Genomic DNA, 24,508 nt, shown 5'->3' with positions numbered 1-24,508 from the left:
TTATATTAGTTGATATATAGGTCATATTAATCAAGATATACATAATTGACATAGTACGACAACAGTCCCAATATGTTCTAACAGCTTGTCAGTATACTTGCATAGGTAATGAGTGATGCACCAAGTAAGAAGACTAGACATAACAAATCAAGAGATGATAAACATTTATAGATGTTCCATATCATTATTTAAGGAAGCTGTAGAATCCCAAATAGCAAAAAACTGGCTATTAATGATAGATAAAATATTTAATAGCATGTAGTACCCAAGAACATAACAATACCACTAGAAGTATTTCTGTTTGATGATGAAGTAGAAGGGAGGTGGATAGGATAGCAAGGTGAGAAATTCCAACAAAAAAAATGAATGCAAAGATTACCAAGGCAGAGTTTATTACTAATTTTAGAAATTAATTTGTAGGACTATTAAAAGCATTAATCAATTGCTTCCTTACCAGAAAAGCCAGAGCAGCAAATTTTACCTCTGGCATTATTCACAACAAGAAGATATGCACCAGAGAAAAAGTCCTGCAAAGAAGCACTATCAAGATTTAAACAAAGCTGACATCCGTACATATTCCATCCGAAAACTTGCAGTTTTCATATCATTGTAACATAAGATGAGTTCTAACTTTAGTGGTTAATCTTTTCAAAGCTATTTCTTTTCTGGTTGGTTAAGTGAGATACAACATGCAAGAGGCCATCTCAGCACTCAGCAATCCTTTGAAAGAGCAACAAAGTTCAATGGTATTGCTGTAGCAACCTTGTTTCCATCCTTCTTGTCCTTGCTATTTGATAAAATCACTGGTCTTGACAAATGTGTTGAGAATCGGCGGCCAACAGGAGTTCCTCCCTGCAAGTTTAAATTGCTTTGACCCAGGGGTTTCTTAGCTGATAAGTTCCTTAATGGGCTAGGCTTTGTGCCAAACAAAACCTCCTGCTCTGTAGCGTACTGCTCCTGTAATCTCTTATGCTCCTGCAAAGAAAATACAATCAATTCCTACCTATGGATCAATCATTGGCATCATAAAAGATTTATGAATTCGTTTACAACAGGTTAGTACAAAGATGGGCATACCACACCAAGATCATGTAAAAAATAAAAAGCATACTCTATTCATTTTTGACCCAAAAGAAGAAAAGAAAACACCTTATTTGCATCTTTTTGAGATGGGGAGACCTTGAAATAATTTGTTGAAAAAAAATGCACTATATTGACTCTAGCAGTCTGGTAAGACTAAGGCTTCATTTGGGACGGTTTTCTTCGTGCTTCTTAAAATAATCTTTTAGTAAAAAATTAATTTTTTTGTACTAAAAATATGCTTTAAGAAACATTAAAAAAGCCATCTCAAACGAAGCCTAATTTTTCAATCTGTTGTTTGCATGTAGAAAAATTTTCAGAAGCGTATTTAAAAATTATGGCGTGAGATTAATTCAAGGCATTAACCAAATAAAATTCATCTGTGCAACTGGATGGTTCAATAATGTAGTGCATACATAGAGTGTGGGCCTACTAGATGGGAGTGGTTAAGTTGTCCCACTTGTGACTTGGAGGTTAAAGTTTGACCCTATAAACAACCCACTTGCCTAAAAGCAATGGCAAGTCTATGTAAACCAATTCCTCAAATCCTGCAATGGTTGGGAAATTGGTAGATGCGTATAGGCATTGCATCCATGTATCAGATAGGGGTTTGCAATTCAATTGTTAGCACATAAAAACCCATAGTAAATGTGTTAAGGTCATTCCTTAGATGAAGCCATACATATCATTAGGAAAAATAATAAAAGTTCAAAAACAATTTAGCCAAAAAAGCAACTAATGCCAAATGGCGTATATAGGAATTAAATATGCAAATATTCAAAAAGATGCCTGCAGATAGATGAGATGACAATAATGATGACCAGTATAAATTCATATAAGACCTACCCTTGATCTGCGTCTTTCATCATCTCTTTGCTGTTTTTTGATAGCATATTCATCTAAGGTTTCTAGGAGTGATTTCTGCAACATAGAGCACTATGTTGAGTCCAGTCCGGATAGAATATATCAGGTGAAAAAGATGAAAGGCTGGATAGGTAGAATTCTACCTTGTCATACAAGAAACACGCTCCTTTATCACTTTCCCAAGCTTTAACTTTGGCTGTAAGAGTTTCTAGTAGAGCTGCAAATTAATAATTAGCATAGATGTTCAGTTAATAACTCAATTAGATTAATAAATTTACAAGAATACGCCTTCTATTTCCTTCAGATTGCAAAGGTGATCATTGTGAGCAAGCATGTTCTCTTTTGGATCACTACTCTGACTTCTCTTAATAATAGCCCAGTACTTCAGGATAGGAAATGCTTAAGATGCATGACGACAAAAATCAAAATATGGAAAATAAATGATTAATGCAGCTAACTCACACTGTAAATCATCAAATATTTGAAATCTTCTTTAGAAATGTTCTATTTATGTTATTGTATTCTAGGGCTATCTAAGGGAGGGTTGTCTGAGGTTTTAGGATCAAACTATGATTGTATTTTGGCTTTGTTGTAGTTATTTTCTTTGAGAGCTTTCTAGCGGCATCTAAGTTGATTGGGAGAGTCGATTTACCTCTCAAATTGTAGATCATTTGTATCATGTTATTTCTTATTAAAGTACTAATACAAAAATCAACCACCACTTAGGTTTTACTGCATTTTTCCTATTTGTTGTTTGCTTTTTTTTTCAAGGCGTATTAAATTGGTATCAAAGCAATTTCTTGGGGCCGATGGCCGGAAAAGTGGAGGCATTGGAAGAAAGGTTGGAGTGGGAAGTAGGGCAGCTGCGAACTAATATGGGATCGTTGAATGAGCAACTTTCAGCTGTTGAAGGAAGGTTTGGAAATATCAAGGAGATGATGAAATATATGTTAAAGAATCAAGCTGAGACGACTCCGTCAAAAATAAGGGGAAATCACGAAAATGATATGCCGAGAGAAAATTAGAGAGTTGTACCAAGCAAGATTGATGGAATGAAATGATAAAGATTGTTGGTCCTGGTGTAGATAAAGATTCAACTGAAGCATCCTTGGATGTTGATGGTAAAAGTGCATTAGCGGAAATTCATTCACCTACAAATCTCTCAAAAGAAAATAAAAATGGCATTGAAGACTGCAAGCATCATGACTTCATAAGCCAAGATAATGAAGAGACTTCAGAGAAAACAAGAAATTATGTACCAACTGATCCTTGTTATTCTTCAAATTCACATAAAGTCTTGGTGGATAAGTTGAGTGCAGAATAAAAGAAAGTTATCAAATCTATTAAGGGTTTAAGGGCAATGCATTTTCTTCTGAAATAATTGAACATTCTTCTACCGCTAGAGATTTTGTTAATTCATAATTCAAAACCAAGTCAATAATTGTTATGCTGACACGAGTTTTGAGAGATTCTTCACAAAAGAGAAATTGAAAGAAAAATGTTTGTATTATTTCACATAAACAAACTGTTGATAGAATTTTAAGTAGCAAACATGCTATAACTGTTTCACGTGAATCCAACAAGGAGATGCATTCCAAGATTACTACTCCCCCATTTTCTTTTGCAACTGAAAAAATATTCTTCAGCAGCAGTTTCCAACATTCCACCTTGAGGAAAAGGTGGCTCTTTGGGAAGGGAGTATTGATACGTCAAAAGGGGGGCACCTTATGGGACACAGGGAAGCTATTATTCATTATGTGAGGAAGAGAAATCAATGAGAAGTTGTTTAATTGTTTAAAAATATTTCCTAAATTATGTTTAATTATTTATGAATGTTTTTTAAATTATGTTTAATTATTTAGAAAGGTTTCCTAATGATGAGTTATGTTGATTAGGAATATTCTACTTATTTAGAAATATTTCCTAAATTATGTTTATGCTGATTAGGAAGGTTCTAATTGTGTTATTGTGTTCTAAAAAGGTGGCTCTTTGGGAAGGGAGTATTGATACGTCAAAAGGGGGGCACCTTATGGGACACAGGGAAGCTATTATTCATTATGTGAGGAAGAGAAATCAAGGAGAAGTTGTTTAATTGTTTAAAAATATTTCATAAATTATGTTTAATTATTTAGGAATATTTTTTAAATTATGTTTAATTATTTAGAAAGGTTTCCTAAATTATATTTAAATTATTTAGAACGGTTTTATTTATGTTATTGTGTTCTAGGGTTATCAAAAGGGGAGTTGTCTAAGATTTTAGGATTCTGCTATGACTGAATTTTTGTTTTGTTATATTTCTTTTATTTGAGGGCTTCCTGCGGCGTCTAGGTTGATTGAGAGAGTAGATCTATCTATCAAATTGTAGATCACATGTATCTTGTTGTTTCTTATTAAAGTATTAATACAAAATCCGCCAGTGCTTTGGTTTTACTGTAGTTTTCCTATTTGTTGTTTGTTATGTTTGTTTCCAAGGCATACCAGATAACTCATACTTAACTTATTAAGCTCTCTTGCTTTCACTATGTCCTTGCATATCTTTAGATTATCACCATAAAGCTTCATCAGTTTATTTTTGATTCATTAATTAACCTGTATTACTTCTTGCAAGTCTTACGAAGCACTTCCATTAGCTACTAAACCACTTTGTCTAGTCATAACAGTATATAAGGAATCCGATAACAATTTTCTTGCAACTATTACGATTGCGAGATTTCAAATCAATGATAAATCAATAATCCTCTTCGCACAAGGAACTGATTTAGATTTTGAATATCCAAATCCAGCCATTTCGGCTTCAGACTTGTTTTTGATAACTTGGAAGTGCTGATACTCGGGCCAGTTCCCAATTCCAGTTAAAACTGAGTGGAACAAAACTGATAAGTATTACTAGCAGATAGTAACAGCCAACCAACCCGCTAACCAAGCCATGATAAACTTATTATCCACGTTTATTATTTGGATAATAATCATGAAAGCTTTTCCAATCATGATAAGCAAACATGCAACAAAAGAAGCCCATTCACCTAAGAAAATCCAAGCATAATCAAGTAGTTTACTCATGACTTCCTTGAAAATCCTAGATCTGACAACAATGTTTAGTAGGTAAGGCCTGGCTTTGTGGGAAATAGGCTACTTTTTCTATTTTTTGCTTTTATTTGGGTTCTTGTGGGCTGCCATTTACATGTATTTACACATGGATCCTAACTTGTATTATTAGTTTCTAATATTGAAGGACCAGGAGTATCTTCCCATTTTTTCAGTCATCAAAAAGATCCACGAAAGGATAACACTAATTTTCCAAGTTCATGCACGCTGCATACAATATACAAATATCCTTCAGAATGAAGCTATTTCAAATTTATCGTGAGTTTCCAAGTAAAGATGTACTACATAATAGAACAACAAAAATAGACATCACTAGGTGTAAGCTTCATAAAGAAAGATTACATGGTATTTTGCTGACTAATAGCCTGGCTTTTTCTGCACGCTTCAAGTTTATATGTGCTCCCCGACCAGCACTGTAGCGATTTTGATCCTGTTGAAAACATTAAAAAAAAACTTGTTTACAAAATATTGAAAAACCTATATAAATTTTACTGTATCATTCGTAGAGATCAAAAATATAAACTAGCATCTATAAAATACTAGCTTTCTAATAGATTTAAAAAAAAAAATCTTGATGATTTCAACCAAAAGTTGTTTGAAATTGGCTTTCTAACATTTATAGCGCAAGGTTAACTAGTTTAGGACGTTCTTATAGTTGCAAATATCTTCTAAGATAATCCAATTTCAGTACTTACCTAACCACCCCTAAAATTAGGAGATGAAAAACTTTTTGAAATATCATACTAACAAACACACAATGCTCGTGATTAGATAAAAAGAAAAGTTTTACTTTATCAAGAGTTATGCTTAACCAGTATACTTAGAACAAAGGCATCTAAGCTTTTTCCTCTAAATAAAAATTTTTGTTGACTTGCTAAAAGAATAAAAAGCTCAGCTCTACTAACAAAATTTTTGTTAATCATTTCCATTTAGGGAGAACTTTTTGTATATCTAAGGCTGTTGATTTATGATATCATAGGCTAAATAAGTTACACAAATAGGAACATAAATTCAAATTTCAATCCAATTTTTAATTTAGATAAATTTAAAGTGAGAAATTAGATAGGACTAAAAATAATCCATCTTCTTAGAACATATATAAGTTAAATACATAACTACCAATTAATCAACATCATAGCTAACAAACTAATTAATTCACATTATCCCTAAGTAATTAATTAGCATCACCACTAAATGCATCAACACTAATTATAGTAATAGCAAAATAATTAACATCACCACTACCTGATTTGAAAATACTTTTTTTTATTACTATATACTTTTTAACAGAACAATCACCACAAACTAATTTTTCTATACCACCACTTACTAATTTTTCCTAATAATTTTTCTAAGATCACCTCCAACTAATTTTTTTCTAATACATTTAAACAATATGTAAATACATAAAGACAATACACAAATCTAAAAATTAAGTACACAATTAACAAACTAATTACCATAGCCACTAAATACATCAACATCAATTATATTTATAGTAATATAATTAACATCACCGCTAATTTGAGAATACTTTTTTTAAATTACTATATAGCATCAAGAAATACTAACTTTTTAATATTACAATCCACACAACCTAATTTTTCTAAATCGCCATTATTTTTACTGATAAATTTTCTATGATCGCCACCAACTAATTTGTTCTAATGCATTAAATCAATATGTAAATACCTAAACACAATACACAAATCTGAAATATGAAAAATCATTTAAACAGAATAATAAAAATTAAGTAAAAACATAGATCTAATAGGAAATTTAACTTTTTAAACAAAGAATAGAGAATATTTGCATTAGGCAAATAAGAGAAGACAAAGTGTAGAAAGGCTTGTGATCAGCCGAAAGAAATGCGACCTGCTCAAGCCTCCGATGTATGGAGGAGAGATGCTAGTTTCTAATGGCTATTGAGCTTACTTCTAAGATGCTCCTCAAAGGAAATAGTCTCAGGTCTAACTGGAGTCCTTCATGTAACCTTACTGTATTTTTCATAAGAATATATATTTCTTCCAGAGAGATCTCTAAAGAGATTGTATGTGTTCAGAACTCTACAGTATATTATTGTGGGCTCCAAAAATTCGGGCCCCGGCCTCCCCTGCTTTCAAAAGAGTTTTAACGGATTAAGTTATGGGGTAAATTTTTAGTAGGCAGGTTGGTTTTGAAATAAGACACTACCTAGAGATTTCGCTCTCATTTTGCGAGGTTTTAAGATCTAAGTTATGGCTTCATATAGGCGCAAACCCCTATAGTTAATTAACCCTCCCGATAATGACAGAGAACTTTTGATTAAGGCTAGTTTTCAATCATATACGTATAAATATGTATGTGTTCTCTAGTGTATAGTAGCAGAATGGGTTTGTATTTGAAATTTTGATATTTAAAATTAAAAATTTCACCATCTTGCAGTTAAAGCAGATGATGAGATAAATGATGATGAGCCCAATCAAGATCTCATGATTCCATCATCCCGGACTATTATGATTCCTGATCTACTTAGTCGGAGGAGATAGTCGACCCAACCTGACAGAAGAATCCTTGTCGACAGCCATGGGTTGCGTCGTCCAAGGGTACCTTATAGACCTGGGTGAATGTTTGTCTAAGGAGACAATTTTGAATCAACCTTAGCTAACAAAGGGCTTTGTGCCCTATTGATTATATCATATTGATTCATATCTCAAGGATTTAGTACCATTGGGGAGCATACAAGCTCTAGTCATGACCGTAATTTAGTGGTTCCATTTGGCGGCAAACCACCCAGTTCAGAGAGCTCCGGTCATAATCGTTTACCTACGATATCATTTTGCCACAAAATCGTCAGTTAGAGAACACGTGTCACGTCCTTGCTGGCAAGAGACTGTTTGAGAATGAATTTGATAGGAATTGGATGCACTTTTTCTCGAAATCAGCAAGCGACAATAAGAAATTAGGAAGAAAAACAAACCAAAGCTATTTTTATTATAAGATATAAGAAAGAAAATAGCAAGATACATTTGGATATTCAATTCGAGAGGAAGATTCGGCTCTCTCAAATCCCTAGCTTCCGGCTAGAGCCCAAATAACCTAAGAAATTCTAATTTCAACAAACTCCAAAAAACATCCTGAAATCATCCTATTGTTAAGCCTTAAATAGGCTCTCATAATTCCCTCCCAAATCAACCCCCTTTTCCTAAATAATTCTCTCAAAAATTTGAATTCAAATTCGATTTATTTTCCTAATTAATTCCCTCCCAATTATAATTAAAACTTTCTTAAATAATCCCCCTTAATTCCTCCTCTTACCTAAATAATTCTCTCTCAGATTTTGAATTCAAATTAGATCTCTTGTCCTAAATAATCCTTTTTCCAATTGTAATTAAAAGATTCATAAATAATTCCCCTTTGATTATGAACCTTCCTAAATAGTTCCCTCTTAATTAGAAAACTTCAATGCTTACGGATGAGCTGATTATTCACCTGCCAGTTGATGTTGACTGCTAAGTGAGCTTTCTTTATTCATGTATCCACTTCTTTATGTTCGCAAAGGAACATTCGTCCTTGCAATCTGCTTGTTATTGTTGCTTGCAGACGAGCTGACACGTTTGTTACAACCGCCTCATCAGTGTTTGAAGGATATTCATTATACTCGCACCACATCCATTGTAGATGACTTGATGTGTTCGTTTATAGTTAAGTGGTGATGATAGCAAGGAGGCCACTACATTTGTTGCACACACTTCATAAGCACATTGTCGTGTTCATTACGACTATCACGCCTCTTCAACAAGCACATGTGTTATATATCAATTAACTTCATTTATTGTTGATATATGATGTTTATTGAGAGTCTTGTGCATTCAATTCTGTATCTTTTAGTGTTCGTGGGATCAGTTGCATGTAGTTACAAGTCAGCAGATGTCGGTCGTAAGGAGACCGTTGCATTACACACTCATTGCGTATATCATCAACATATTCGTCGGGACCCTTCTAGTGAGTTAACACATCCATTAGGAGTTTCCTCCATTGATGCTTTTAAGTTTCTTTGTACAGGCTTGTGGATGTCTAACATGAACATTACAAGCTTTCCATCGCTCATATGTAAGTTAAGGGTTTTGAAATGTCACTTGCAATCAAGTTACAAATTCATATTAATTATTGCTTGTGCGTGAGATGAAAGAATTTTCCCCCAGCCCACCATAAAGCATTGCTTTTTCACTTATATCCACTTGAATGATCAGGATTCATTTATTAAGCATTTAGATTTTGATTGTTCATTTGTTAAACCAAAGTCAGGTTCCATGTGTTCCATTCAAGTTCAAATCCCTTGTGATTCATTTAAATTTCAAGTCCATTGTTACTTGATTTAATTTTGGGTCCCTTGCCATTGTTCATTTGAGTTCAGAACAAGTTCTCTGTTGTTCATTTTTGTTCAAATCAAGTTCCCTGTTCTACTGTTCAGTTCAGATTTTGGCAACCTACCGACGTCTCCCCCGTATAGGGGAAATTTCAAGAGTCTGAGTCATCCCACCACACTACAAAAGCATGTATGGTAGGTGTCAAGCGATACCGCAGTTGTATTTCTTCAATCCCACCATGCTACAAGAGCATGTATGGGTTTTCGAGGTACCTGTTTGAAAATGTACAATTTCTTTCCCCGCCAACACTGAGGAGCATACGGGTACTTAAAAGTGTCCCCGCCATGCTATAAGAGTGTGTACATGGCCTATTCGCCTCGTCGTAAACGTTGCACCGAGCTCCTCCTTCCGTGCTACGAAAGTGTGTATAAGGGGTCCTCTGGCTCACCTCAAACGTCGAGAGCGGAATTTTTTGAGTTTTAGAAGTTATAGTTGCACGTAGTGGTGTCAATTCGGGTCAACGGGTCGAGTTCGGGTCCAACCTGAGTTGACCAAGGCATAAACGGGTTGACCCGAACCCGACCCGTGTAGCTAGACGGGTCAGGATATACAACCCGGACCCGACCAGCTCGGGTTACCGGGTTGACCCGACCCGCAAACCCGAACAAATCTAGATTTCCCCTCTGTAATTCAGCGTGTTGAGCCACGCGCGCCGCGTAGGGACTCGCAGAGGAGCCAGGAAAGAACTGAAGTGTAGGAGGCTAGGAGCGAATCGAGTGACCGACGGAGGAGCGGACCGGTGGTACAGGCAACTCGACGTCTCGACGGAGTGATCGTGGACATGCAGAGGAGCTGAGAGCAGACCTGCGACGGCTGGCCAGGCGGACCAGAGTCACCAAACGACGTCCAATCCATTAGGACTTGAGGCCTTGATTCCCTCCCACTGTCTGTCTATCCCACAGGACCCACACGACATGACCGACATTCAATCGAACCAATCCCTCGTTTCGCCTTCCACGCGCGGGAAAAATTAAAATAAGCGAAGCAAAATGCTATCTCAGGTCAGATTTGAACGCATCCGGGTCTTAAACGGGTCATTTTCGGGTTGCCGAGTTGACCCGACCCTTTTTTTGAAACGGGTCGAAAATTGAAATTAGAACCTGACCCGTTTCTTAAACGGGTTAACCCTAACCTGGATTTTTCGAGTCGGGTTCGGGTCGGGTTGTCGAGTCGTGTCAATAATTGACACCCCTAGCTGCACGAGTATGGTGTCGATGGTTGTGACTATAATGAAAATGCAAATCTCTCTCCTTTCTCTTTTTTTTTCTTTTTTTATATTTTTTCTTCTTTTTTTTTCTTTTTTTTTCTTTTTACACACATGCCTCATTGCAAGCATCTACCACATTTAAGGGGAATTTCGGGAGCTATGTCTTTCCTACCATGCTATGAAAGCGCGTAGGATAAGTGTCGGGAGGCACCATAGTCATGGTCTTCAACCTTACCACGTTACGAGAGCGCGTAGGAGTTTTCGATCTACCTGTTTGAAAGAAGTCATGATTTTTCCCCACAGGCACTGTAGAACATGCACAAGTACTTAATTTTGTCTTCATCACGCTACAAGAGAGCTTAAAGGCCTACCCGTCTCGCCGCAAGTGCCGCGCCGAGTTCCCTCCCACCACGCTCTCGTGATCCCTCGACACGCCGCTAGCGCAGAAAGCAAGATTTTTTAGAGGTTTTGAGTTTTAGGGGCATTATACCTAAGTAAGCAATGATGCAACGTAGTGATGTCAAGGACACAAAGATTGAGCGTACGTCGACAATGAAATCACAATTTTTTTTCCTCTTCCCTTTTTTTTCTTCTCCTTTTTTATCTTCCCTTCTTTTTTAGCTCTTTTTCTCTCTTTCGGTTTTTTTAATAATAATATTAATAGTAAAGGGTAATAATATTAATAAACAATATTATTTATTAATAATAATAATTAAGATAATAATTAATAATAGATAGCAATATATATATATATATATATATATATATATATATGCTCGACAAGGTGGCTGCAGGGATATAAAGCTGTGTCGGTTGGAGACGTGAGCTGCTGCATGGACGTCAACTAGAGTCATAAAAGTGGTCAACAGGTATTGACGTCGGATCGAAAGAGAGGTTCAAAGCTAGGGAATTCTGTTGGATCAAGGTGAAGCAAGACCCTGGAGTCAAGTTTTACAAGTTGAGGTAAGATCGATAAGCACTGTAACAGAGGAGGAGGGATTGCAATCGTATGGCTGGTAGCAGCTCGTGTGGAGATCGGGATAGGTTGTGGATGTTGTTGCTGGCTAGATTGACGTGTGAAGTTCGGTTAGATTTGGTTTGCAAACAAAGGTGGATCAGTCGGAGGTGTAGAGGAGAAGGCAGAGAGGTTTGAGGTTAGGGACTGGTGGATCTGTCCTAGAGGTCAAAGTGGGCACGAGCTCTATTGGAGTGAGGAACAAACAGTTGAGAGATCATGACTTGTGTGCGAGGGTCTTCGGCCGGAGGCTTGGTTCGAGTGTACTTGGAGTAGTTTGGTAAGTTTTGTCAAGGAAGTTGCTCGTTTGAAGGCACGAAGGAGCAGGTCGAGTGTTCGAGTAGCAAAGGAAGTGAGATCGAGGCTCGCTTGTGTGAGATTTGAACAACGGAAGCCGAAGGCTTCGTTGACTGCTGTCTTAATAGCGAGGGCAGATGAACAAACAAAGGATTCGAGCAGAAATCCTGCGACTCGAACGGCGATGATTTGTAGGAATATCAGCGGGATTTCAGGAAGGCTTTAGGTAGGATAAGAGGTACGAAGGTCAACACAATGTTTAAAATTGTGTATTCGAGTATTGAGGGGTTTTTCATTCGTGAGGCCAGGCGTAAGTCTAAGGCGTTTTGAGGCGTACGCCTCAAAATCAAAAAATTGCATTAACATAAAATGATAAATTTTTTATATACTAATGAGTGAATAATATAAAACATAAAAAAACATAAGATATGAAGTGAAATCAAAATATCGCAATAATAAGACAACATGAAATATAGTTCAACTCAAAATTCTATCTTTCCCAAATCTCAGTATTCTTTTCATTAACATATAATTCCAAATTCCAAAAATAAATAGCAATGACATATCACATAAGAACTCATAAGTCATCAGCACTGTCATCACTAAGGGGTTCTTCATTTGAATCATCATTATGATGAACTGTCGTGTGGAGATCGGGATAGGTTGTGGATGTTGTTGCTGGCTAGATTGACGTGTGAAGTTCGGTTAGATTTGGTTTGCAAACAAAGGTGGATCAGTCGGAGGTGTAGAGGAGAAGGCAGAGAGGTTTGAGGTTAGGGACTGGTGGATCTGTCCTAGAGGTCAAAGTGGGCACGAGCTCTATTGGAGTGAGGAACAAACAGTTGAGAGATCATGACTTGTGTGCGAGGGTCTTCGGCCGGAGGCTTGGTTCGAGTGTACTTGGAGTAGTTTGGTAAGTTTTGTCAAGGAAGTTGCTCGTTTGAAGGCACGAAGGAGCAGGTCGAGTGTTCGAGTAGCAAAGGAAGTGAGATCGAGGCTCGCTTGTGTGAGATTTGAACAACGGAAGCCGAAGGCTTCGTTGACTGCTGTCTTAATAGCGAGGGCAGATGAACAAACAAAGGATTCGAGCAGAAATCCTGCGACTCGAACGGCGATGATTTGTAGGAATATCAGCGGGATTTCAGGAAGGCTTTAGGTAGGATAAGAGGTACGAAGGTCAACACAATGTTTAAAATTGTGTATTCGAGTATTGAGGGGTTTTTCATTCGTGAGGCGAGGAGTAAGCCTAAGCCTAAGGCGTTTTGAGTAGTATGCCTCAAAATCAAAAGATTGCATAAACATAAAATGATAAATTTTTTATATACTAATGAGTGAATAATATAAAACATAAAAAAACATAAGATATGAAGTGAAATCAAATTATCTTAATAATAAGACAACATGAAATATAGTTCAACTCAAAATTCTATCTTTCCCAAATCCCTGTATTCTTTTCATTAACATATAATTCCAACTTCCAAAAATAAATAGCAATGACATATCACATAAGAACTCATAAGTCATCAGCACTGTCATCACTAAGGGGTTCTTCATTTGAATCATGCGAGTGAGACAAAGGGGTTCTTCATTTCCTATAGAGTCCAATGTCGGGCATTTACTTCAAGATTTATGTAAGTTTTAATATATATAGCATGAGGCGTAAGCCTCATGCCAGTGAGACAAGCCGAGCCTCAAAACCGGTCTCAACCAAGTTGAGGCACAAACCTCATTAAAAAAACTCGAAGCGTAAGCATCGAGGCATTTTTTACTGGAATTGCGCAAAGGCGAGCCTCATATTGTGCAATTTTAAACCATGGGTCAACATATGTTCATTCATGAGAACAGGATTTGTGGTGAACAAATTGAAATTTATTATTCAGACACCTCTCAAGAGATTCAAGTCATATCAACTCTAGTCCATGTAAGGAAGAGTATCGGACTTAAAATATGTGACTTATAACTATGCCTAATAAATAGAGTGGTCCACTTGATAATATGCTTACTTTTTGTTGAATCTAACATTAAAATGAGTTTGTGATATTTAAAAGTTATTGCATGCTTTTTGGGTTGATTGCATACTAAAAAAAAAATGGGTTGATTGCATACTCAAGATGATGAAATTCACATTCATATTATTTTCAGACCTTGCAGCAATATCAGATGTTAAATTTGAGCATTTAGATGTGACTTATGTTCAGAAAGATAGAGGTAGACCTAAAAAAAACATGATTATAAAATATTAGATATGACACCCTTCTTTATTAGATTTAGATGAGATTTTAACTCTTAAAAGGACACAATGGAGAAAAAAGATTCATGTAGCCAACCCAACATAGTGGGATAAAGGCTTATTGTTGTTGTTATATAGGAGCACATGCGAATGAGTTTGATTTTGAAGAAGAGAATTTGCATATTATAAAATGATTGTAGCTTTTATATAAAAGTTAAACACTCTTCGAAGCGAGAGAAGTTTGGATTCATTTTTTTAGCACGTGCAAATTCTGATGGATGTAAACACATTTATCAAAGCACATTCAAGTATAATAATTTTAGAAAATGTGATATGTTGCAAACATTGTTTGATGCATATGCAATGCATATTTCTACATTTTACGGTATGTTTGTATAATACAATTGTATGTTTCAGGGCACACTTGCATGACACATTTGCACTTTTCTTGATGTACTTATACAATGTACTAGTATACTTGCACGATCTTCAATGCATAAATATAATGTGCTAGCACGCTCGTTAGTACATTGGCACATCTTATTATGCATTTGCACGCACTCAATACATTTGGACTATGCATTCGAAGAACGTACAAACAAAATTGCGTAGGTGATTTAATGGGTCATACACAACCCGTTACAATAGTTGTTCGACCCATGATACGCAACAGTGCACTATTTTGGCTTAATTAGAAAGTCTTCATTCATAGGGAAAAGTATCTAATTTTAAAAGACGGTGACGACGAGGGAAATTCATCACTCCAAGCATGTCGCATTCAAGATTTTGATGGTTTTATGGGAGTTTGTAAGTTTATTGTTCGCACACAAGGCCATGACAACAAGACGGTGACGAGTACAAGGCGAGTCGATGAGGTGGGTATAATATATATTTGCTTCTCTTTTTTTTTCTCTTTTAAATAGAGAAACGAGATAGAATGAGAGAACCTAAGAGAGAGAGAGAGAGAGAGAAAGTGAAGGAGAGATAGAGGAAAAAAAGTGAAAGAGAAGGAGAGAGAAAGAGGAAAAAGAGATGAGTATGCATGCAAGTCACTACAAAAGGTTATTAAAAAAGAGTATGTATGCAAGTCACTACGAAAGATATGTATGAGTGGGAATGCGTGTACTAAAAATGATCCAAACTGAGCAAGTCACTACGAAAGAAAGTGCATGCAGAACCAAATAGCAACTAATAAAAAAAAGTTATACAAGGTTAGTAAGAATATATATAGAATTTGAAAAGACAAATTCAAATATAAAGAGAATGACTCCTAATATTCGCATTAGAATTTGAAAACATAAACTCAGATATATAGAGATGATTCCTAATCTTACCCTTTCATACTCATCAAGCCAGTTTTCTTCCTGGCATGCAAATATCCATTTTTCCACCCTCTCCAAAATGTCTTTCCTGCGTGCAGCTTGCTCCTGAGCCATGGAAATCTGATTGTCCATATCAGAAAGCAATACAGAGAGATCTGCTTTCCCTGAAAAACAATAAGGATATTTAAATGCTATTAAACAAATTAATCATGTAGATTCAATAATTCAAAACGGGATAATGTTTAACCATATTTACAGTTTACCTTAAATTCGATGGCATATAAGGAGCAAATTCCAACACACGGATAACTTGAAAACCATGATGCATGTACGTGGAACCGTGACTAAAGACAACATGATAATAAAAATGAAATTTCTCTAAAAAATAATGGATAAGGGCATGGGTTGGGCACCATTTAAAAAATGTATATAGTTTCATATTATTACAAATAAAAAATAACTTCCAGTGTTATACTAATAAACTTCTAAATCAAGCATGACAACTAAAAAATAATAAAATCATAACTCCATTATGTCATAGTACTTCTAATTTCTCATAGTGGCATTATTTTTGCCAACAACAATAACAACATCAAGCCTTTATCCCACATTGTTTTTTGTCACGCGTACAAAAAGTTAGGGCCCCAAGTTGAGCCCAATAAATTACTGGAAGGAACCCATTGACCCAAAAGTTTAAGGTAATACGGAAAGACCACTCTTAGTATATTAAGAGTCCAATTTTTATTTCAATTCTGATGCAGGACAAATTCATCTCCTCCCAGAGGAGTCCATACCTTAAATGAAAACTTCTCGATATCATATGGTATTATGCATAAAGAGCCTACTCAATAAATAGAGCATACGTCAAAGCTGCAACGCTCTTGAAAACTACTCAACAATTATAGAACCCAACAAGACTGATGGGAGAAAAAAAAAACTTGGAGCACTTAATCACAAAAAATAAGTAAAACACATATTTAGATTTTAGACCATAAACTCTAATACCATTGATTAAGAGAGTAAGAAAACAAAGGTCAAATAGAGCTCAATTTGTTAAACTTAGGCTTCATTTGAGATTGTTTTCTTACTGCTTCTTAAAGCAACTTTTAGTACAAAAATTAAATTTTTTGTACTAAAAACCCGCTTTAAGAAGCAGTAAAAAAACTATCCCAAATGAAGTCTTAGTGAGCTCAACTTGGCTCCCATTATTTCACCCTCCTAACATAACACTAGTTAGGATGTGTTAGACAAACTTTTGCCCAAATGGTGTTTTTAACACCATTAACATTAGTGTTTGAGTATCATAGTATCCAAAATGGTGCCCAACCGCAAATGATACCCTCTTGAAATGAGGACACTTCATAGTTTGATAGTAATTAAATCCAATCTAAGTGTCATCTTCAAAAATGATGTGACAAGTTGTAGAAATTGATGAGAAAACATTGTTTTACCCATAATAATACCAGCACATTGAATGTAGTATATAGAAACGAAGTCATTTGCCATGAAAATGAATCCTAAATAGAAGGGTGAATGAATCAACCAGAATTTATGATGTTTATAATCCTCTGTCGTGCTGCATCGCTATCAAAATCCATGTGGACTCCTCTATAGATTTCTTCAAGCTCATCTTGCTTCTTTAAGACAAGCTCTTTCATTTTAGTGACCTTAAGGATGTTTAATCTCCCTACTTCAAGTTCCACCTAAAATAATTTTGGAAAAGAACATGTTCAATGTGACATAAGAGAACGTACTGAAAGTGCTACAAATAGGATTTCCATTTTTCTATAATCTTTAAAAAAAGATGACTACCTGATCAATCACATCCATTGAAAGGCAACCATGGCCTAACACATCATCAGAAGAAGCTGATATCAGCATAGTGACATGGTCATATTTATTTCTTTCATCCATGGCAATGTCCATGAGGTTCCATAACTCTATCAACATACTCGCAAGTCCTTGAAGCTATGGGAAAGAAGAAGAAAATATTGAGCAAAGGGAGACAAAAATAACTAATCAAAAGATAAACAGTTTAAAATTTAGATTCAGATGAGAACTTCCACAAGATTCAACCTTGGAAGCATATGGGCAACACAAAACGTTAAAATTACATGTTCATAAATAGAAACAGAAGGAAGCCGGATAGAAATAATTTACATAAGTTCACAATCTATTGTCTAATTTAATTGTACGACAGGAAGATTGTGTTACAAAAAGTAAATGGTTTAATCCAAACAACGTATCAGATGACATTTAACAATTTAGATGCCTTTTTATGCATTTCATCAATATGAAGGTGAACAAAATTCTATTAAAAGCATTTATCTACATGTCATAAAAAGATTAATTTATTTTTGATTTTCACCCTTCGACAGATACCACGGTAACTAATAAGAGTTCAAGAGCACTGGATTTCAATCCACTGCCACTGTTCAGCACGGATGAGCATTGGAATTGTTGTGATAGATAACTCTAGATGACGAAGTAATTAAGAGACTAGGAAAGAAAAAGAAAAGTTGTATTTTTTTATGAACTCTCCATTGACAGAGGGATTGAGTTAAATATACTTCATCACCGTCTACTTATGGTAGAAGATATTTTCTTCTTTATTCTCTTTTCTTAAAATAAAAAAAAAATTATAAACAGTCAATGAAAAGAGTGAAACACCAATCAATTACATAAAATTGTTAATTTAAAAAACTAAAACAAAAATAAATTACAAAGCAAAAGCCTTATGCCTAAAGAGAATAATCTCAAGGGTCTTCAACTAAAGCGTCTAACCTGAACTCTATAAATTTTGGAGAGTGGTAATATATTTTTATTATTATCCTAAAAATGAGCATACCTAGATCTTACATAGTTACACTACATGTTTATGTTGTTCATAATAAGCCTTAACCCAAATTTGGGGGTCAGCTTCATCCATTCCCGTTTCCTTTCATTCCCAATGAATATTGCATGATATTTTATACCTATTTGTCAAATTTTGATTTAGTCTTGTATGATCAATGACATTTGATAGAAAGTGTAAAGCCTTCGTCATTAATATTTTAGATATAGCTTTATATTGTTCTTCCACATTTGCCAAAATCAGAAACCAAATTATCAAAAGCAGCTAAAATTTATGGGATGCTGCAACATGACATGTCAACGATTTTTTTTGTTGGGGGATTTCCATACATACCACTTTATTTCATGCTATTTAGATATCTAACACCTAAAATTTTAATATTACAAGTCTATCACCAATCAAACAAAAATGGGTGTATGGAATGAAATATTAAAGTTTGTAGGGTGGTATGGGTGGTGATAATGAAATATAGGAGTGATATATTTCATATTAAAATTTTATATAAGTGATAGGAATGTAATATTAAAATTTTGGATGTTAGATATGTAAATAGCATTAAATAAAGTGGTATGTATGTAAATTTCCCTCTTTTTGGGGTTTCATTTCCAGCCGGGTGACATTTTTAAATATTTACATGGGTATCAGCGAGGGGACCTATTGCAATTTTAATTGGAGGTGTACTACTCTTTCTTTTAATTTTACTCACATTTATGAGTGATGTTAATTCACTATTACTCAGCATGTTACATACACATTAAATCTATGAAGATAATCAAATGCAATCAGTTAAATTTTCCATCCTAAGCAGAAAAAGTAATGAATTGACCTTCTGCAGCCTATGTGTTTTCTCCTGCTTCAGTGAATTGATGGTTCCTGCCAGTCTAGCAAGTGTCTCGTTGCTTATACTCTTTGACTGGGTGTTTACAGCATCAACAAAACTAGGATGAACTTCAAGGAGCGTCTTATTGTAATCATTAGATAATATGCTACATAGTTCATATATTGTCTTAATGTGATCATTAACCTTCTGTAATCTCGTATTCTGTAAGAAAACAGAAACAGTGTCAGTGGCTCAGTGTAGCTAAATTTTATTAACAGAAAAAGTATATTCAAAATAGAACCTTCTCTTTCTGCAGCTCAAGAAGTTGACACTTTAACTCTCCAAGCCTTTTTAAGGTCAAATCCCGTTCATCAACTTGAGGGCACGCAGAACCACTTGAATGGACGTCACCTGATATTTCTGTGCAGATGTGAACAATCTGCAACTGAACCTCTAAAAATTCCTTAGCCCTTTCCTCTTTCCTCCTCCTCAGATCCTTCAGCAATGGATCTATCTTAGAAAGCTGCTCTTTGAGCGTACATTTTTGTTTTCCTAACTGAAAAAAAAAAGCAGAAATTCATTAAAACATTTTGAAGTTATAACATGGGCCACAGACAGGAAATGGATAACAAAGGAACCAACCTGAATGGTTTGCCCCAGCTCTCCTAAGCTAGAGATTATTTTAGAGACTTCAACTTCACCCTCGGCCAATGACTGTACCAGATATGCTTTGTGCTTTCTTTCTTGATCTACTTTCTTTCTATAGACATTTAGACATTCTTGTTCAAGTTGAAGTATCATCCGATCTCTTTCAAGGTCAGTCTCGCCAATGTCATCCCAAAGAATCTAAATTTCACATAAAACCCACCATGACAATTAAAAAACAAGTATCATAACAGGATAACAATACCATAAATTTGGTTGCGTAATCAAACAATATATTGTGGTTGTAATATCCCGTGCAGTTTAAAGTCAGCCAAAGAAAAGGAAATATAAAATGAGGGGGGAAAAATCCCTGAATGCAACCAATTCACAGCTCAAACATTTTATTACGTAAATCAAACAGAACTTAGAGCAGGACATACATAAGGCTGCAAGAAAATAAAATAAATCAAAATAAACAAAACTTCTCTTGCATCACGTAAATCAAACAGTAAATGGCTTAATAGAATAGGATGGTGGGGGGAAAATTCGAACTTCTGTTTTTTTTTAGGATGATATCATTTATTCTGAGTCTGGCTTTTTACCATGCAATCAATTGAAAAAAGAGACATTGGCACTGATGCCGGAACTGAAAATAACTGAGATATAGAATCTCCAACTAAATATAACAGTTCAAGCCGGATTCGTAACATTCATCGCACAATTCTTCGCTAGGAAAAGGTAGCGGGCAGAAAAAGAAAATTAAAAATATGAAGGAAAATACAATTGTATAGGACCCAAAGTCAACTTGGACGTATTCTGAACTTCAGAATTTATCCAAATCTCCGAAATTTTGACCGTTTATCGAAGGAAAAAAGAAGCATGAGAAATAAGAAAACAAGGGATGCGTGTTTTTGGGTGCTGAGGGGCAAGAAATGAGATTAAAGAGGATGAAAGAACCTGCAATTCCTTGAGTAAAGAACCACATGAAGTGGCCTCCATTGGCGCCTCGATGGGGTACTGTGAAAGAGACGTCATATTTGCTCCTCCTCAAATTCGATATGTCAAACCCTAGCGATCACAATAAACGATCTGTTCCAGGGTTTCGGTGAACTCTTTTAAGGAAGACAGAAGAAAAAATATAAAGAGGAGAGAGAGTGAGTAAGAGAGAGATAGACAGGACCAATGGAAGGAATTGGAAAGAGCAGAGAATTTTGAAATTTAAAAGCGCCAAAATTAAAGAATTAATCTTGTGCTTTGTCTCCGCCGTCTCCGGCGCCGCAGAGGAATCTGTGTTGGCTTCTGTTGGCCGTTCATTCCGTCAGCACAGCAACACCAGGAGCCCATCACCGTTGGTTCTTGGACTGCGTTTCTTTTGTTAACTATGTATTCGTATTTTACTATCTATGGATTTTGGTCCGAAAGAGGTTTAATTACAGTTTTAACCTTACATTAAAATCTCCATGTGCCATTTTTTAACAGTTTTTTTTTTTTTTGGGGGGGAATGACATTTCTTTATTACATTTAAATGAGAATTTGACCTTTAATATGGTATAATAGAGAAAAAATATTCATGTATCTAACCCCATATAGTACGTGGTATAAAGACTTGTTATTGTTTTTATTGTATCATATTCAAATTTATTTCTAAAATACTAACAATGTGCATTAATGCATGTAAAATTAAAGTTATTTAAATAAATATCAAAATTCACCTAAAACACAACCGCTAAATTCATTTCATTTCCCTTTAAACTACAGACTAGAGAGAGAATCCAAGAGAAATAAAGTCCATTTTAGGTTGCTTCAGGTCATTTTCATTTGTCGAGGCAGTTCAAAAACTTATTCGGGCTAAGGTATGCTATATTTTACCTAGTTAGTTTTTATTGATTTGAAGTTTTTGAGAATTTTTGACATTTTAATTGTAATTTTGACGCAAAGCTTGGTATATCCAATCACTCAACAAACTTTCACCACATAACATTTGATATGTCGTAGTTAAAAATATTTTACATATTCTGGTATTTCATTTGTAAATTTTCACCATAAAGTTTTCAAAAGTTGAAGGATTGATTTATGTCAACCCCTATGTTGACTATTCCGTCAGGTGTTAATGGGTTTCAAGTATTTCATTGATGCCTATTTGAAAGGCCTATAATGTGTATTAAAATAGATGCGGAAGTTATTACTTATGTCTTTAAGTAGTTGAAGTCACATGAGAATAATTATTCTATTCATAATTTGGCGTTGGTAGCAATTGTTTTTTTCTTGAAAATCTAAAGGCATTACATATACGGAGTTAGATGGGGGATTTATAATAACCACCACAGTTTAAAATATATCTTCGTGTATAAGAAGTTGAATCTAAGGCAAAGAAGGTTGTTAAAATTGATCAAAGATTGTGGCATTTATATTATTTATCACCCTAGTAAAGCCAATATGGTTGTTGATGCTTTGAGCAAGAAGTTTATCGGAAGAGCAGCTGCCCTAACTACTTCTGAGCAAGCTCTGATCCAATAAATGGAGAAGTTGAAATTGGAAGTTATATGTTTCATCTAAAGTGAAGGCAGGAGTTAACTCTCAGATAATCGTTCATCATTCATTGCAAGACAAAATTAAGGTAGCCTAGAAGATAAATGATGAATATGTGATAATAATTGATCAAATTCAATCTAGAAAGAAGCTCGAATTGCAAGTGAATAAGCAAGGCATGGTGACTTATGGTAGCTAATTTTAGGTTCTTGTTAGTGGTGATTTGAGGAAGGATATTCTACATGAAGCCCATTATTTAGGATACATGATTCATCCAGGTAGTTGCAAAATATATCAAGATTTGAAAATATTATAGTGGCTTGGATTGAAATATAATATTGCAGAAATTATTTCCAAGTGTGCGAGATATATCTAATGGTAAAAGTAGAGCACTAGAGGATTATTGAAGCCCTTATTTATTCCATAATAGAAGTGGAAAGAAGTCATGATATAATTTGCAATGAGCTTTTTAAGGTCTAGATAAAGTCATGATGGTTTATGGTTAATAGTGGACATATTGGTTAAGTCAACTTATTTTCTTCGTATGAAGCTTACATATTTTATAGAAAATTGGCACAACTATACATAAAAGAGGTACGTAGTTATATTACACAAAATACCCAAGGTAATTATCTTTGACTATGATGGTCGGTTCACGTCAAAATTATGGAAGGGAATTCAAGAAGGTTTGGAAATGAAGTTGAACTTCATAAATATTTGTTATTCTCAAATAGATAGTTAATCTAAGAGATTTATTCAACTATTTGAGGATCTATAGAGGTTATGTGCATTGAATTTTAGGGGAAGCTGAAAAGATCATATTCCACTAATAAAGTTTGCATATAATAATAGCTTTTAATTTAGTGTCGATATGTCATTATATGAATCTTTATATAGTAGAAGGTACATAACACCATTGTCCTATAAAGAAGTAGGAGAGAGGAAGTTCATGGGTCCAGAGTTGGTAGATAATGCTACCGAGAATATTGAGTTAATTAAGAAATGACTAGAGGTAGCTTATAACACATAGAGGAAGTAATATAATATGAAGTATAAAATAGTTGAATTCAAAGTTGGTGATTTCATTTTCTTGAGATAAGCCCAATTAAATGTGTACGCATGTTTGTTAAAGATTGCTAACTAAGTTTGAGATATATTGGACCTTCTGTAGTAATAAAATTTTTTTAAAAGTATCTGTTATTGTCAAATCACATACAAGACATCCATAATATATTTCACGTGTTGGTGCCAAGAAAGTGGGTTTTCGACTTAGATAATCCTTGAAGATAAAGTTGAAGTATATCCTAATTTGACTTATAGGGAAGAGCCTGATTACATTCTGTCCTATGATGTGAAACAATTAAGAAATAAATAGATCTTGATGGTTAAGATCCAATGGAAAAATTTATCATAATGGGAAGCTACTTGAGAGTAGGAATAAAAAATGACACAATTATATACAAACATATTCTAAGTATTTACTTGTGTATAAATGTTGAGGATAATATTTTTGTAAGGAGTGGAGAATGTAATAACTATTTCTACAGGAACTAGCCACTTGAATCAAAATAGTAAGGTTTTATGTTTGCCCTCATGAATATTAAATATTTATGAAGTTTAAGTTGATTAACATTTATTTAAGTTTAAAAAGATCTGGAGTTAAATTAGAAAAAGTTATTTAGGAGCACTATGGCAATGTGCTTGGTATTGTTGCCTTATCTATATGGGGGAAAGGTGCTTGGAAACCCAATGTCATTAGGCATGGGTGTTGCAGCATCGAGCTCTTTCTTTGAAGCATCTAGAATATTCTTAAAGTATATAGAATATGTGGGCTTAGCATTACGGCACTGAAGGAAATAGCATCACAATGTTGGATAAAAATGATATTTTTATATAAATATCTAAAATCATTTTTATTTACCCCATTTTAATTCTCCCCTTGCCATGGAGGAAAGAGGAGAAGAGAAAAAGAGGGAAGGAGAAAGAGAAATCTAGAGTTTGGAGACCATGGAGCCAAATTGGTTTGTTTGGCAAGCTAGAGTTTGAGATAGGTTCCCAATGCCACATTTCTCATTTTAATTTTGATGTTTTACAAATATTTTTGGGATTTTAAATGATTTTATTAAGTTTA

At 34.9% G+C, this 24,508-nt stretch overlaps 1 protein-coding gene across 2 annotated transcripts; it reads right to left on the bottom strand.

Annotated features, from left to right (window-relative positions):
• Positions 1-532: 532 nt before the first annotated feature.
• LOC110105039 (65-kDa microtubule-associated protein 5) lies at positions 533-21,218 on the bottom strand. Of its 2 annotated transcripts, XM_028693525.1 has the most exons (12): positions 21,031-21,218; positions 20,806-20,938; positions 19,846-20,049; positions 19,505-19,759; positions 19,210-19,425; positions 17,342-17,497; positions 17,073-17,232; positions 15,542-15,693; positions 5,392-5,479; positions 2,088-2,161; positions 1,927-2,001; positions 533-975 (listed from the first exon to the last, which is right to left on the bottom strand). In XM_028693525.1, the coding sequence occupies exons 2-12, from the start codon at positions 20,881-20,883 to the stop codon at positions 712-714; spliced, it is 1,722 nt and encodes a 573-aa protein (XP_028549358.1). In that variant the 5' UTR covers positions 20,884-20,938; positions 21,031-21,218; the 3' UTR covers positions 533-711. The 2 variants fall into 2 exon arrangements, with proteins under 2 accessions (XP_028549358.1, XP_020690051.1); XM_020834392.2 differs by having other exon boundaries at positions 20,806-21,218.
• Between the last annotated feature and the right edge of the window lie 3,290 nt (positions 21,219-24,508).

Source organism: Dendrobium catenatum, unplaced genomic scaffold (genome assembly GCF_001605985.2).
Source record: "Dendrobium catenatum unplaced genomic scaffold, ASM160598v2 fragScaff_scaffold_313, whole genome shotgun sequence".
NCBI classification, from domain to species: Eukaryota; Viridiplantae; Streptophyta; class Magnoliopsida; order Asparagales; family Orchidaceae; genus Dendrobium; species Dendrobium catenatum.
This window is presented reverse-complemented; position numbering and strand designations above follow the sequence as displayed.